The sequence below is a fragment of the Solanum verrucosum genome, unplaced genomic scaffold, assembly GCF_900185275.1.
Source record: "Solanum verrucosum unplaced genomic scaffold, falcon-dt-bn FXZP01000071.1, whole genome shotgun sequence".
In the NCBI taxonomy this organism is placed as follows: Eukaryota; Viridiplantae; Streptophyta; class Magnoliopsida; order Solanales; family Solanaceae; genus Solanum; species Solanum verrucosum.
In genome coordinates, this window is record NW_026020118.1 from 381,440 (window position 1) to 396,927 (window position 15,488).

Sequence of the window (15,488 nt, forward strand, 5' to 3'; positions counted from 1 at the left end):
GATTCTTGGAAGATTTCATCATAAAACCATAATAAATCATCAATTCAATCATAATATAAAGTAATTAAATCAATAGAAACGTTTTTTAAAAGAATCCATGACTTGGAGTAAAACCCTAGCTTTTGGGGGAATTACTATCTTTGAAATTGAGTTTGGAGGGACTCCATGGGTGAAGACTATATATGGATGACGGACTAACATACCTTAGCTATGAATCTCCAAAGAAATTGAGTTGAAAATCTTGCTCCTTCAAACCCTAGCTTCAACTTTCTTCCTCTTCTTCCGTGGAGTTCAAGAGAGAGAGTTTTGGGGAAAAGTTGGTTTGATTTGGGATTTTGGAATTATGAGGAAGATGACTAAATTTAGGGGTCTTAAATCAATATATAGCTAGTCTAAATTAATACAAAATGACGCCACTTAATATTAATAAAAACCGTAAAACCCCATAATGCCTCTAAGTGTATGGCAGTTTCAGGCCTCACCCTCGATCACGCGACCACGATCCGTGGATGGACCCACGTGGGGTGCTGGTGAACCGTGGGTCAAGGTTTTGAGACGGGTTCTTGGGGCCTTGACCTACGGCCCCTAACCCACGAGGCATGGGAGGACATATGCGGTGTGAGTTCCCCTCGTGGGTCACTGCACAGGCAGCCTCCTTAGGGTCCTCCTCAAGGACCCATGGTTGGTCCTTGGGGTTTGAACCTTGACGTTCTAACATGTAAACATTTATTTTAAGGTACAAGGAGGTACATTCAAGGTTCTAACCCTAACATCAAGCTCTAGTTTAGCCTATTAGTTTCTGGAGTGTTACACAAGAAGAGCTATTTAGTGCAACTTCCCCTTGAAAAATTGAATCTTTTCACATGAGTGTGAACCAAAAGGAGGAAACAAGAAAGTCGAAATTCAAATACAGTCAAGAAGAACTTTTTAGTTCTTATTGATATGACCAAATTCAAATATCAATATGTTCATTTCAAATTTAAATACTAATTGATCCAATCATTAATTTTTATTTGAAATTGTTGAATAAGAAAAGCGGGAAAAAATAGAGTATTAGGTTTAAGGTGGAGAGAAGAGATGATCAAAACTATTATTTGTGATAAAAAATTTCATTGGGTTTAGGTCAAAGAATGTGGATATCGGTTGGTTGGTACAAAAAAATTAGTGGATTGGAATTTAAATTCATCCAATAGAAAGATGCCACGTAATAACTAATAATAAAAAAAGATTAAAAATAAAAGGTTGTTAGTTTTGAGAGTAATTGTGGATCAAAAAAGGTGGACAGAGGGGCATTTTTAACCCAATAGGTGAATGGGGGGTATTTTTAAACCTTTTCGAATAGTCTAGGGGTATTTTTGTCCATTTTCCGTTTCTTTTATTTTTAGTGTTTTCAATTTTTTATTTTTTATTTTCAAATTTTAAAACTTTAAATTAATTTTAATAATTTTGAAATTTTGTTTCTTATGGTGCTGACACATGGCATTTTTTACTTCTCCTATTATATATAGATAGAAGATAGATAATAATAATAATAATAATAATAATAGTAATAATAATAATAATAATAATAATAATAATAATTATCATAATAATAATAATAATAATAATAGTAATAATATTAATAATAATAATAATAGGAAATATTATTATAATTATTATTATAATAATATTTATCTGCATTTGATTTGCTATATATAAGGAGGGGTTGTAGAAATATAATTAAAAAGTTTTAGATTAAAAATATGATAACTTTCCACACAAAAAGGAATCACACACGTAGTTAACTATTACTAAAATTTGAAACTTAAAAAATCGTAAAAAGTAGTAGTAAAATTTGATATTTAGTATCTTTCAAATCTTTTTCCTGTTCTTTTTTAAAGTTTGCATTTTTTCAATTTTAAATATTTTAATAATTTACAAATTTTATTTTGACTTTGAGAATTTGTAACACAATCCTCAAATGCTCAACATGCTCATCTTCACTCCGTGAGTAAATCAAGATATCAACGATAAACACAATAACAAACATGTCAAGATATTGCGTAAAGACCCACCCCATTCATCTAATACATAAATGACGTTGGGGCATTAGTCAAACCGAACGACATCACCAAACACTCATAATGACCATACAGAGCTCTAAAAGTCATTCAAAATGTCATTCTCCTTCACCCTCAATTGGTGATAACCCGACCGGTGGTTAATCTTATAGGAGTAACTTGCTCCTTGGAGTTGATCAAACAAATCACCAATCATTGGAATAGGATACTTTTTCTTAATAGTAACCTTATTCAATTGACGATAGTCAATACTCATTCGTAGAGAACCATCCTTCTTTCGGAAAAGCAACACAGGAGCACCCTATGGAGAGATACTCGGTCTTACAAAATCCTTATCCAACAAGTCCTTCTTTCAATTGGTCCTTTATCTCCTTTAGCTCTGTTGGGGCCATTCGATAAGGAGAAATATAGATAGGGTGTAGATCAATATCTAAGTCTATTTCCCTTTCTGAAAACTCATTTACAATAAAAATTGACTCAAGAGTAGGGGTTTTGGAATTTATATCCGTAATCCGAACAAGATGATAAATGCAACCCTTAGAAATCATTTTCCTAGCTTTTAGGCAAGATACAAAATGACCTTTCAGAACACAATTTCCTCCTTCCCATTACATGAGAAATTCATTCGGAATCTTGAAAGTGACCAATCAGGTCCTACAAACTATAGAAGCATAACATACATGAAGCCAATTCATCCAAAGAATAACATCAAAATCTAACATATCAAGTTCTATAAGATCAACATGAGTGACTATATGAGAAACATAAATAGAACGATTTTTATAGTCTCTGTTAGCCACAATAGCACTACCCATGGGAGTACAAACATGAAAGGGATTAGAAAGAGTTTTTGAACCAACATCAAATCTCATGGCCACATAAGGATTAACAAACGATAAGGTAGCACCTGGATCAAGTAAAGTATAAACATCAAGATGAAAGACTTTCAACATACCGATCACCACATCCAGAGAACCCTTATGATCTTGTCGAGTTTGAAGAGTATAAAATTTATTTTGCTTCGGAGCACCCGAGCTGGAACTACTAGGTTGAGCTTTCCTACCATATTTACCCTTGCTAGCTTGCAATGGGCAATCTTTCACCTTGTGACCACTCTTCCCATAACAAAAGAAATCATATGTACAGGCTAAGCATTTGTCGTCATGTTTCTTGCCACACCTAGGGCAAGTGGGGATAAAAGACCCATATCCACCATCTCCTTGAGGTTTAGGGTTAGACACCCTATCCTTATTGAACTTATGAGACGGATCATTAGAGGAACCTTGACTGGAAAACTTCCACCAGAATGAGGAAGCCCTTGTCCACCGGACTTAAAATGAGAAAAGTCACTATCACTGGTCCTTGCCCTCTTAGACTCTTTTGCCCTTTCCTTTAGCTTTTCCTCCTGAACTTGTTGGGCATGTATCATCAAACGAGAAATATTCATCTCCTTGATCAACATGGCGGTATGACATTCTTTGACAATCAAGTCGGAAACACCCGACACAAACTTACTCATCCTTTCCCTAGAATCAACGACCATAGTCAGAGCATACTTAGCCAATTGAGTGAAATTCAAAGCATACTCTTTTAGACTCATATTTCCTTGTCGGATGTTAATAAATTCAAACACTTTCACTTCTATAATTTCAATAGGAAAGAAATGAGAAAAAAAGCTCCCTTATATTTCTCCCAATCAAGAGGACCCGCATCAAAATCCCTCTCTCTTCCATTGTTAAAACCACACTTGAGCAACACCCTTGAGTTGTTAAGCAGCCAACTCCTCCGTTTTAACCGTCGAAAATCCCATAATACCTACTATCTTGTAAATCTCATTAAGTAACTCTTGAGGATCCTCATCAACCTTAGAACCATGGAATTCTAGAGGATCCATCCTAGTGAAGTCTTGTATCCTTACCGTCATCGTACCCACATTTGGGTTCACAGGAGCATTATCCTCTCTATTGGCTTGGGTCGTCATAGCTTGCCAACACTTGAAAAGCGGCTCGAAATTCAACATGGGTCATTTGCTTGGCAAAAGGATAAATCGGAACTTGAGGAACCTCAAGCTCAACACTGTCATTTCCCGCATTCCTTCTCACATAGGCTCTTTGAGAGGTCATATCCTAAAATGAATCGAATACAATTTAGGAGAAAGATCTTTATAGAGATAGAATATATGAAATGACTTTAGAGTAATGAAAGATGTGAAATTGCCTAAACACTTTGTAGCCTCTTATTCATAAAGGTGTCACGCTTCACACTTATGAACAAGACTCTACTCAACGTGGCTTGTCAGACATCCTATGACCTCTTTCTAAAGCCTTGTGCTCTGATACCAACTTTGTCACGACCCAAAGTACACCTTAGACGTCACATGGCGTATAAGACCCCAACAGGCCTTACACAAGCCACTTGACATACATTCAATACAAATTAATAGACAAAAGTAAAGAATCTCATATTAAGAAAATAGTTTGACATTTCAAAAAGAAAGTCTAACATAGCCTTGAAAAGCCATCTATTAAATAAAAAAAAATGGTCGGGAAGTAACCCATAAAAGTATCTGAAACATAATGATAACATCAATGTTAAAGGAGATCACAAATAGAGAATTGAATATTAGAATGCAGAAGCACAAAGAAAAGAAACAAAAAAAAACTAACTAAAAATATGGGAAATTCGAAGGAAAGATCCACGAATTTCCAAGGATTAGATGTTCTAAGGCCTTGAAAAGATCCAAGTAACAACGTATAGATTTATGGAAGAAATCTAACGCCTTTACTTGAGAAAACGAATCAAAATGATAGATTTGGATCTTGACCGCTTTATGAGTAACTAAAGACAATAATTAGTATGTAGAAACTAATCACCTTATAAAGAATACCAAAAAGAAACCAAAGATATCCCAAGAAGAAGTTACTTTATACCTTAAACTATGAAACTAGTAAAGGTTTAAAGATAAATTCTCAAAGAACAAGTCACAAAGGTTCAAAGAACTCTCTCAAACATTATTAATATCAATCTAAAATTGTCTTTAATGAATGAAAAGGACTCCTATATATAGGAGAAGGGGGAAGAACGTCCAAGACCCCTTATAAGAAGCTAAAAGGTCAGCCAAACCCTAGAAAGACAATTACAAGGAATCCTACTCTAGAAAGGAAATAAAGTAACCTAACTAGGAACAAATTTAGTACTTCTAGGAAAGCATTAAATGGTACTTAGGAGACCAGAAATAGACTAAGGAAAATATTAATAACCTATATATAAATAAATAAATAAGGTAAATCCCAACTAGGAAAAGAATCTTGACAATCTTGGAAAGTTTGACTAGTCTTCTCTCAAAACTTGGGCAGAAAGCAACTCTTGTTGTAGCTGATTCTTGGACTCTTCTTGAACTTATTTGCACGAAATTGGACCTTAAAATTCCTCATCTTGGGCTTGAATTTGGGCCACCAAATAATTGTAGCATTTGGACAATTCCTCTCCCTTGGGCTTTAGCTCTTCTTCCTCAATAAGACACCTTTGGATCAGCGATTGAAGCCTGTTGAGCTTATCATTGAACTCCTTGGTTTGAGATCTTGTTATGGGCCTCCTTGGAGTTTCTAAAGCTTCATCCTTGTCCTTCAATGGAGTAGAGCTTCCTTGGATGCTATCACATAAAAACATAAGAAGAGAAATAAAGATGACATGGTCCTCAGAGTATGAGGACTCACTAAGTCTTGAAATCTCTATGTGCGAACTAGCCACGAACATAGGGAGAGAAATTGTCAAGCCCTACATTAGGGAAACAATGTAGGCACAAATATGAATTAGTACATGGAGTGTACTATGTATGAAAAATATGCATAAAAATGTAAATGAGGATCATAAGGGGACATAATTTAAAACATGATGTGCATGACCAAGCTAAACATAGTAGAAACCTTTAAAGAGAATCATAATCATGAACATGGTCAATGCATCTTGAAATCATAAGGGAGCTTCATAAAACATATCGAAAGTAACTTAATTTGTTTTGTGGGATATAAGCTTTAACCGTGTCACGACCCAGGGGTACCCCCTAGATGTAACACGGCGTACTCAACCCCAAAGGGGTCTCATACAAGCCCTTAGCATATCATGACATAAGATATATAGAAATGATGCGGAATTCAAATTTTTTTACAATCGAATTCTTTTCATAAAATCAAATGGAAGTCTAGACATTGTCTCAATAACCATCTAATACAATTGAGAATCAATAAGGGTCACATCCCTTTACAACATAGTCTCAAAAGAGAACGTAAGAAAGACACTAGAAATTAATAACTTTCGTCCTCAAACTATGAGGACTCACCAAGAGCGTGGAGAGAATCAATCCAAGCTTTGATCAATAGAAGAAGCACACCTCAACGACCGGGCCCTACACTTATAGAAAATGTAGAAATATGAGTTAGTACAAAAATGCACTAAGTATGATAGTCATGCATAAAAATCCTTAAAACATGCTAAAATGGACATTTTAGTTGAAACCATGCTATATGCCAATTTTGAACATCATCTTTGAAATAATTGGGGAATGTAACTCATAAGACAACTCATGTACAATTCATCATAGCATAAAGGATATCAACATAATCACAAGCATAGCCTCCAACATAAACATAATGCATACCTCAATCATCATAAGACATAGTTCACATATATAGTTAAATACCAAGATCATCTCATCATAATAGAACCATCACAAAGTAACCCTAAGTTATACTTGTGCAATGCATAGATAAGATCTCATAATTCCATCTACACTAAGTACCACTTTTAGGCCACCATGCTCATACTTATCATGCTTTGGTCTCATCCATAGTTAATACTCATAGACATGGAAACATTCATGTTCATAGCTTATAACAAGGAAAGCCACTATTAGCAACAATCCATATCATACATACATAAATTCATATATCTTCATAGCATAAGGAAACCACACCATAACCCCTTTCAAAGCCTACTTGTGCAATGTATGAATGAAGTCACATACCCCCACTCACACTAAGTAGAGCTCCTTGAAAAGTCATAAGTATAGTTCATGTTCATGTTCATGTTCATAATTCATATAAAGCATGCATTAACTCATAAATCATCATATCATAAGAGAAACATACCACGACCACTCTCAAAGTCTACTTGTACAATGCATGAATGAAGTCACATACCCCCAATCACACTAAGTAGAGGAACAGTAGTACATAACTCATGTTCTTGTTCATAGTTTATATTCTTGTTCATAGAGGAAAATAACCTTAACCGACATAGACCATGTGAACTACTTGGAATCCGGTGTATTGCCCCACACTGAAAAGAGGTGTCCTACTTGCCTAAGGTAGAAATGACGTTTATTAGCTTAGGTGGATCCACTAGCTAAAGACCTATGTGGGCACATACAGACTAACTGAGGTAAAAGGTTTCCATCTCATGAGATAACTGTTTTTGGAACCCGGACTGACTGGCGTAAAAGGAACCCATTTAGAAAGCCGGACTAACTGACATAAAAGCTTTCATTTGGGAAGTCGGACTAACTGGCGTAAAAGCTTCCATCTCATATTCATATCCACTCGGTGCTAGACATAATTCCCTTTAAGTTCATGTTAAGTTTTGACTTAAGTTCATGTTTATGGAAGAATGCACTAACAATCAATCCAAAATGATATCATGACATAGCTCATAGATTCAATAGGTGAGAATGGACTTTCAACCTTAGAATCATTAATATGTGAGTAAGCCTTTCACATCATATTCATAGTATATGAGAATAGCCTTTCAATCAACACAACAAAATCATAAGTCATAGACATTTCATGCATAGTCATGTGTAAGGGTGCATATGAGAAATAGCCTTTCAACAACACCTTAGTCACATCATAGTCATGTTCATGCATGGTGTGTGTGTGTGTGATTGTCCTTTTAATGACACAACAACAACATTATCATCATAGACACTTCACTCTCAAAGTGTTCATAAAACATGCACATAATATCATAATCATGCATAACCCTCATATCTTGCATTCAAGGACCATGAATCATATTAAGTCAACACATCTAGCATTCACTACATTAGACATGGATATGATCATAACTCAAGTAAATCATTAATTACATGCATAAACTCATGTACTCATATTTTTGGTCATGTGGGTAAAGTCTTTCCACAATAATGCTATATACAATTCAACATACATAGTAGCTTCCTTCTTAAAGCTTCAACATTCATAGCTCATTCATATTAGTTTTTACCTTTAAATCCCTAGAAGTCATCTTCATACTACAAACCTTACTCTTAAGCAATAACTCACATGATCATCATGTATAGCTAATTCTCACGGTAATCTAACCACATGCTTCATTCTTAACCAATTATAGTGACATAGCATCATATGAACTCAATCCCAATACTACTCAACCATGATCCATCATATAAGCCCTAATCTAGTCAATTCATGTCTAGAAGCTTTACTTTTAAGCAATTCATATCTAGGTGCTCTAACCTCAAGCAATTCATAAGGAAGTTCATCAATCTTAGAAGGTCACATCTAAACCCTCAATCCCATCTTTCATGGCATAACATTAACCATATCAATTTCACCCTAGAATCTTAGGTAAATCAAAACTACATGTATAATCATACTAAAATCATGTAATTACACCATAAACAACCATTATCCATTCAATTGGATCAACATATAATAATACTCACACTTTAGGATCCAATTTGGGGAAAATAGGAAATTCATGGATTCTTGAAGAAGTTATCTTAAAACAATAGCAATTCATCAATTTGATCATAATATAAATAAATTAAATCATTGAAATCGTTTTTTAAAGGGAATCCATGACTTGGAGTGAAACCCTAGCTTTTAGGGGAAATTGTGAGTTTTGAAATCTAGTTTTGGAGGGACTCTATGGGTGAAAGCTATCCATAGATGAAAAGCTACCATACCTTATGAAGATTCCTCTCGAATTTGAGTAGGAAAGATGAGTCCTTGAACCCTAGACTTTGACTTATTCTTCTTCTCCAATGGAGATTTTAGAGAGAGAAATATTTGGGAGAAAGTTGGTTATGATTTGGGTCTTGTAATTTTATGAAGTGTAAAGGGTTAGTTAATAGCTTAATAACCCTTATATAGGTCTACTAAAACAATATAAAATGACCCTACACTAAACTAACCTCAAAAGGAATTACCTAAACTGCCCCTCCCTTGGTCGAGACTCAGGCAGAATTGAAGGTATGACCTACACCTGGGTAGGTGAGCTACTGGCCATCCTGCAGGTCCGTAGGTCATGACCTGCAGCTCAAATTTGAGGTCTTGACCCACGAGCTAGACCCACGTGGCGTGGATGGACCTATGCCCTGTAGGTCCCATCTGTATCTCACACTATTGGGCAGCTTTTGGCGGTCTTGGGGAGTCTTGGGGTTTAGGCTTTAGGGTCCTCCTCAAGGACCCTTGGTTGGTCCTTGGGGGGTCGTACCTTGACGTTTAACCCCTAAAACCCTCATCCTAAGTTCGGGAAGCCATTTTACAATATTAACCCACACATCAAACTCTAAAACTCTCACGTAAGGCTCTAGTTTCACATTCTAATTTTCCGGGTGTTACAAACCGATAATAGACTAAGCGAGCTATACATGGAATCCGATGTAACTCCCATATCGAGAAGGTGGAATCTACTTGCCAAGGTAGAACTCTGTATCATGGCATATGCTATATGTGGATCCACTAGCTAGGACACTCGTAATCCCTATCCTAAAAAAGATTATGTAAGAGAGCAAGGGAAGAGAGAAACTTCACCCCAATTGGGGAATCACACATGAGCCTATTACGAAAATCCATACAGATGGGATTAATTGAACCTATCATGTTATATAATAGCCACTAAACATTAATACAATTTCGAAGAAAGAACAAGTCTGAATGTCTCCAGTTCTAGAATAGAAATAAGATATAATATAAGGGTAAGTGATGCCTACTGGAGCAACTGATAGCTACCTCACGTACATCACAATACAAGCCTCTGACATTTAAATTCTTAAAATAGTGGGGGTTATTGAAATGAGAAAAAAAAATGGTCTTGAAAAGTGTGGTTTCTGCATTTTTGAGAAATGCTCTAACAAAAAGTATCACAAGTGCATATATTTATCTTGAAATAAATCACATGTTATGTTTGGATATATTGTGATGACTTTTGTCTCTAACATGAGAGTTATAAATAACTATGAAAAATATGTTGAGTAGCCATTTAGCATGAAATGGTTCGAGTGAGAAAAAATTCATTCTTGAAATGAAAAATACCATAAAACATGTGATGAAATTTTCTCTGTCAATTCACATTATGTTGAAAACATTGTGAAATACAGTTTTGTTGATTTTGTGAGTCTTGCAACTCCTTTTAATTTAATTGGGTAAAACTGGTGTGACAAAAAAAAAGGAGTTTGCTAACCTAATAAAAATATAATATATGTGACTAACAACTTGACTTGATATTGCGTTTGTAGTAAAAGTACTTAACAGATGAGAAAAATTTGTGTTATTTGTTGGAGACGAGAAAAACAAATTGTATTATTTGCTTACTCTACTATGGATGTTGAAATAAGAAAATTTAATCTTTCAACTAGTCAAAAAGTGAATTGATTATCAAACACTTTATTTTGAGAAATAAATTTTTCTAATTTTGATTAATTGTGATAGCACCAATATTATTGAAAGAGTACAAAATTGTTATTACAACGGTAAATCCAGACTCATGAGGAGAAAACACAATATTGTGAGATCATATTGATTGTTGTTATACCATCAGCATTAATTGTGTTAAGACCTGTGATACTCTTGCGGATTTATAAACTAAGGGCTTAGCAAGATAAAGAGTCTAAAGCACATCAAGGATTGATGAAATTGAAGCTCATAAATTCTGAATCATATATAAGGAAGCCCAATCTGGGACAAGAGATCCTATAAATAGGTTCAACGGAAAAAAGAATCATGTGATGACTTGTCATGAAACACGCTAATATTAATTTTATTCAATCCCTATGACGTGAATGCATTGATTCTTAGCATGTCATGCATCCCTCCGTCAAAATGAAGGACGATTTTGTACTAACATATAATTGATTGGGGGTGGTTATATTTGAACCGAAACTATAACTAGAGGTATATTTATATTATTCTAATAATACAATGGTATAGTTGACCCTTTTCCGTTTAGCATGTCTTTGATAAGCCTTTCAGAATGAGGTCTAAATCCCAGAGCATACCCCTGAAAGGCTGAATATTGAGAAAAGATCATTGAGGAGAGTGGAAGAACAAAGTTTCTTTCCCAAAAGGAACAAGAGTGAGACCTCAATGAAGAGGGAGATGAATAGCAGAGTACAAGTAGCTGGTGAGCGCCAGCTAAGTCTAGCCGTCACTACATAATTTGATCTGTATCCACACCTAGACGGCCTTCACTAGGTGCGTTGGTGCGATAGGAAGCTGTATGTTTAACTTTACCAAACTTCAGTACTATACATACGGAAATTTGTAACTACCACATTTTCTGATATCCAAAATGTAAAAAAATAAATATTCAACCTTCCTTATTCAAGTCTCAAGACAAGTTTACATAGACAACAGAAGGAACATGAATGAAGTGCTGCGAACTATATAGTTTTATTAGATTACAGACACTGATATCAATCAGTCTGACATCTTCATCTCACAACAGCAAACGTTAAGTTGTTTAGCACGACCAAACCGTAGGGACAATTTGTCTTCAGAACAGCAAAGCGACACGGCAAACTATCTTTGTAAATATACACATACTAGTAACTAGAATTTCCCATAATTTTTATTTGAAGCACACATGGATGACAAATTTGAAGACTTGCTGTCCTCACATATTATGCTACCTGCTAATATCTTACGCCAGTTGAAACATCTGAACATCTCCCTCATGCCTTTAAGATGCCAACATCAACTTCAAATTGGTTGTGTCTAAGACAGCCTGTGGATACCCATCTATTCCATTAGGTGCATGCATCCTCCCTCTGCTGAGCTTCGTACCCTGGCGTCTTATGGTCCTCAGTCTAGTTTCATTGACCGCTATATTGCATCCTTTGGTGCAGTGACCTTTTACAGTAGGAACCACTGTGTAAGGGTGCACCACGACTGATGAAACTACATTATGCAGGTTGTGGAGTGCTTATTCAGTTCTTCCTGCCTTTGTGCTGCCAGCATCTTTTATTACCTTACGAAGATTTCCTTCTGCAAAAAGAACCATTACGCAATGTTGCTCCACAAGTTGGAGAATAGTTGACTGATGGAATGTCTATATTCAGATGCTTTTTTCCACTGCTAATTTTGGCAACTGACCTGCAAATAAACTTGGTATTTTAACTCCTAATTGTTTAGAAATGGGCTCTTTAACCCTCATACCCTTATGTCCTACACACCGCTTTCTTCCTACTGCAGGTTGCCTGGTGCAGAAACTACCATCATTTAAATGAACTCCACATATGACATTGTAGTTCTGGTGGATAAGAGAACTGGAGAAATCTTGAGAGTCTTGTGTACCCGCTCTGCTAGAAAAAATATGCTGACAATCATTAATAGAAGAAGTCCTGTTTTCCAGTATAGGATTGTGGGTCCACTGGCCAATTTTGTCTGTCATTGGCTGAGAAATGGAGCCTTGATTTCTCCATCCCTTGTGCTCCATACATCTTTTGTTTCTCTGGAATGGTATTCTTGCACAAGGAGAACCACTATCCAAGATAAAACCACAAATTGGAGCATTTTCCTCACCTATACTCGCACACGATCTTGTGCTCTCATTTCCTTCTGCAATCAACTTAGACTTTACACTGTTTACCTTCATTCCCTTGTGCTCAGCACATCGTTTATTTCCTGTTATTGGAGGCCTTATACAGACAGATCCATGACCTAAAGCCACGCCACAAATAATATTTGGATCACCATTTACACCAAAATTCAGTGAAACTATCCTTGGCTGTGATCGCCCAAATTTCAAAATTTGTGGAAGGAAGTTGGTGCTTTTGAAGCTATCATGAAAATCAGATCCATTCTCCAATAAAAGGGGCTCGCATGCCTTGATTCTAATGCCCTTTCGTTTCCCAAGGGACAGTTGAAGTTTCCTGATGAAAGCAGGAAAACGACTTTCTCTTGAAATGCCATCAAGCTTGCGGAGGACATCATTGTGGCGACGTACACCATTACTTCCTTTATTCCAAGCATAATCAAATTTGTCGAGCAGCTGGGCTTCAGTTCTCTCTGCATCTTTATTGTCATTCATCTGTTAAATATCATGAAACATTACCAAAACCTATAATGGAATTTATGGTTCATAGTAACTAAGGTACAAATAATCAATACAGCATGCAATTACATTCACTGAAACATGCTCAACTGCGAAACTACATGGCAGGCAGACAATTCACAATGATTTCTCAGAGAACAGAACAAAATGATGTGCTGAAAGCGAAAACTCAACTTGGCCTTTTAGTGTACCCATCTATAGCTTAGGGAAAGAACCTCATGGTAGTATTTTATCAACAAGATTACTAAGTCTAACTAGGAGAGCTTTAACCTGAATGCCAAATAGAAAACTGACAAGCGAAAGCAACAACTAATTGCAATTTTTGTGAAGGAAAAGTAACATTATCAAATCTAACTTCACATTTATCCCAAAAAAAAAAAAAACAGTTTTACTTATAACTTGCATCACCAAGCGAGAAACATCTTTTTCCATTTCAATATCTAACAGGAAACCACAAAATGACACATCTGCAAGCTGCTTAAAGATGTAGATAGGAGAAATATGTACTTACAGGTGCCCACCTATAAACAATAGAGAAGCCTCTTGAGAATGTTTCTGTAAATAATCCAGCTCTCTTTGGACCAGATATATTTTTATCAACGCGTAGCTCGCTGTTGTAACAGTCATTCTCTAAATGAGCACCTACACGTCCATATTGCTGCAGCCTAGTCCTAACATTATCCGATTTTCCAACATATACAGGAACAATATAATCAGCGCCAAGTCTGCTAGCCTCTCGCTCAGTCTTTCGTCGTGACACAGCTATTCCCAGTTCATAAACTCCAGAGCATGAGGTGCAGTTTGGCAGGTTCTGAGTCCTATATCTCTCTGTTCCTTCCTTCCCCAGTAAATAATCCTCCCAATCATTAGGCCCAACCAGAATCTGGCAGTAAAACAGTCATGATGAATCAGAAGCACAATAGGTAAGTTGCTAAATATAACTTTGCTACAGTTCATCATCTAACCAACATGGAGAAAGAGAATTGAGATTACCACAGTAGAACTATGTTTTCCTCGCAAATTAGATACTCCCTCTATTCCATATTAATTGAATTTGTGAGGCAATGCACATATACTAAGACATACCTTCAAACACATAATTTAAATGATAATTTCCACAATTGTCCTTTGTGAAATCATAAATATTACTTTGTAAGTAGTGTAATTAGTCTTCTGAAAAATACAAAGCTTCAATTAAGGAAAGGGAAAATATAGAAAAAAAATTCAAACATCCATCCTAAACTTTGAACAATTCAATTATTTTAAACAATGAAAAAAGTCTGAAAAAATTCACTTAAGGAACATAGGAGTAATATTAAAGAGATTCTACATTTCTACAACTACTATGTTATTTCTCCACTTCTTCACTTCCATAATCATGAATTACCTAATTAAAGACAAGCAAGGACAGCTCCAGATCTAAATCTAAGCAACGAAAATGAAATATTTGTCGAATTAAACAGAAAAAGAAAAGTGAAAGAGATTTCATGGAACCTTCCAGTCGGAGAAAGCGGAATCATGTTTTGTGCGTTTACAGTCTTCTCGTTTGAGCCAACCGGTGAAGGATTTGTCAGCAGCTGCCATTGAGCTCTTCAGCTGCACTACACTCGCTGGTATTTCCACTCTTTTTCCTCACTCCTATTTCCACTTTTTTCCTTATTTTGTGCGGAATTACATATATTAGTTATTTCAATTTATAAATGGTATAAAATAGTATATCAATTTTTATGGTGTAAAATAAAATAGTATATCAATTTATATATGGTGTAATATATATATATATATATATATATATAATAATAGTTTTTTGACACGTGTGTTGTACGTGATTATTAATTTAGAAAATTTAAGCTAATATTTGAATAATAAGCTTTGCACTAATAATATTGCAGATTCTTTTGTGAATATTCAATGTGGATCGTCGTATATATGTCTTATTCACACGAACCTATGAAGATAGTCAATGAAAAAATTTATTAATTAAATGCAATAATGTATATATTTATTTCAATTTGATGAGGTTCAATCATATAATAAGTCGTTTCTCAGTAATATTACCTTATAGACGATATTTGT

General features: G+C 35.4%; 1 protein-coding gene across 1 annotated transcript; it reads right to left on the reverse strand.

The window, feature by feature from the left end:
- Window positions 1-11,736: 11,736 nt before the first annotated feature.
- Window positions 11,737-15,034, reverse strand: LOC125825709 (protein EFFECTOR OF TRANSCRIPTION 2-like). The gene is made up of 3 exons (XM_049505024.1): window positions 14,907-15,034; window positions 13,924-14,295; window positions 11,737-13,388 (listed from the first exon to the last, which is right to left on the reverse strand). The coding sequence occupies exons 1-3, from the start codon at window positions 14,994-14,996 to the stop codon at window positions 12,414-12,416; spliced, it is 1,437 nt and encodes a 478-aa protein (XP_049360981.1). The 5' UTR covers window positions 14,997-15,034; the 3' UTR covers window positions 11,737-12,413.
- Between the last annotated feature and the right edge of the window lie 454 nt (window positions 15,035-15,488).

What these genes read in the sequence shown, in the direction of transcription:
- LOC125825709 (XM_049505024.1), bottom strand. Translation starts at nt 14,996, where the DNA reads ATGGCAGCTGCTGACAAATCCTTCACCGGTTGGCTCAAACGAGAAGAC. An exon ending in CCGCTTTCTCCGACTGGAAG is followed by an intron (nt 14,296 to 14,906) that starts GTTCCATGAAAT and finishes TTTTACTGCCAG; the next exon opens with ATTCTGGTTGGGCCTAATGA. An exon ending in TTGTTTATAGGTGGGCACCT is followed by an intron (nt 13,389 to 13,923) that starts GTAAGTACATAT and finishes GATATTTAACAG; the next exon opens with ATGAATGACAATAAAGATGC.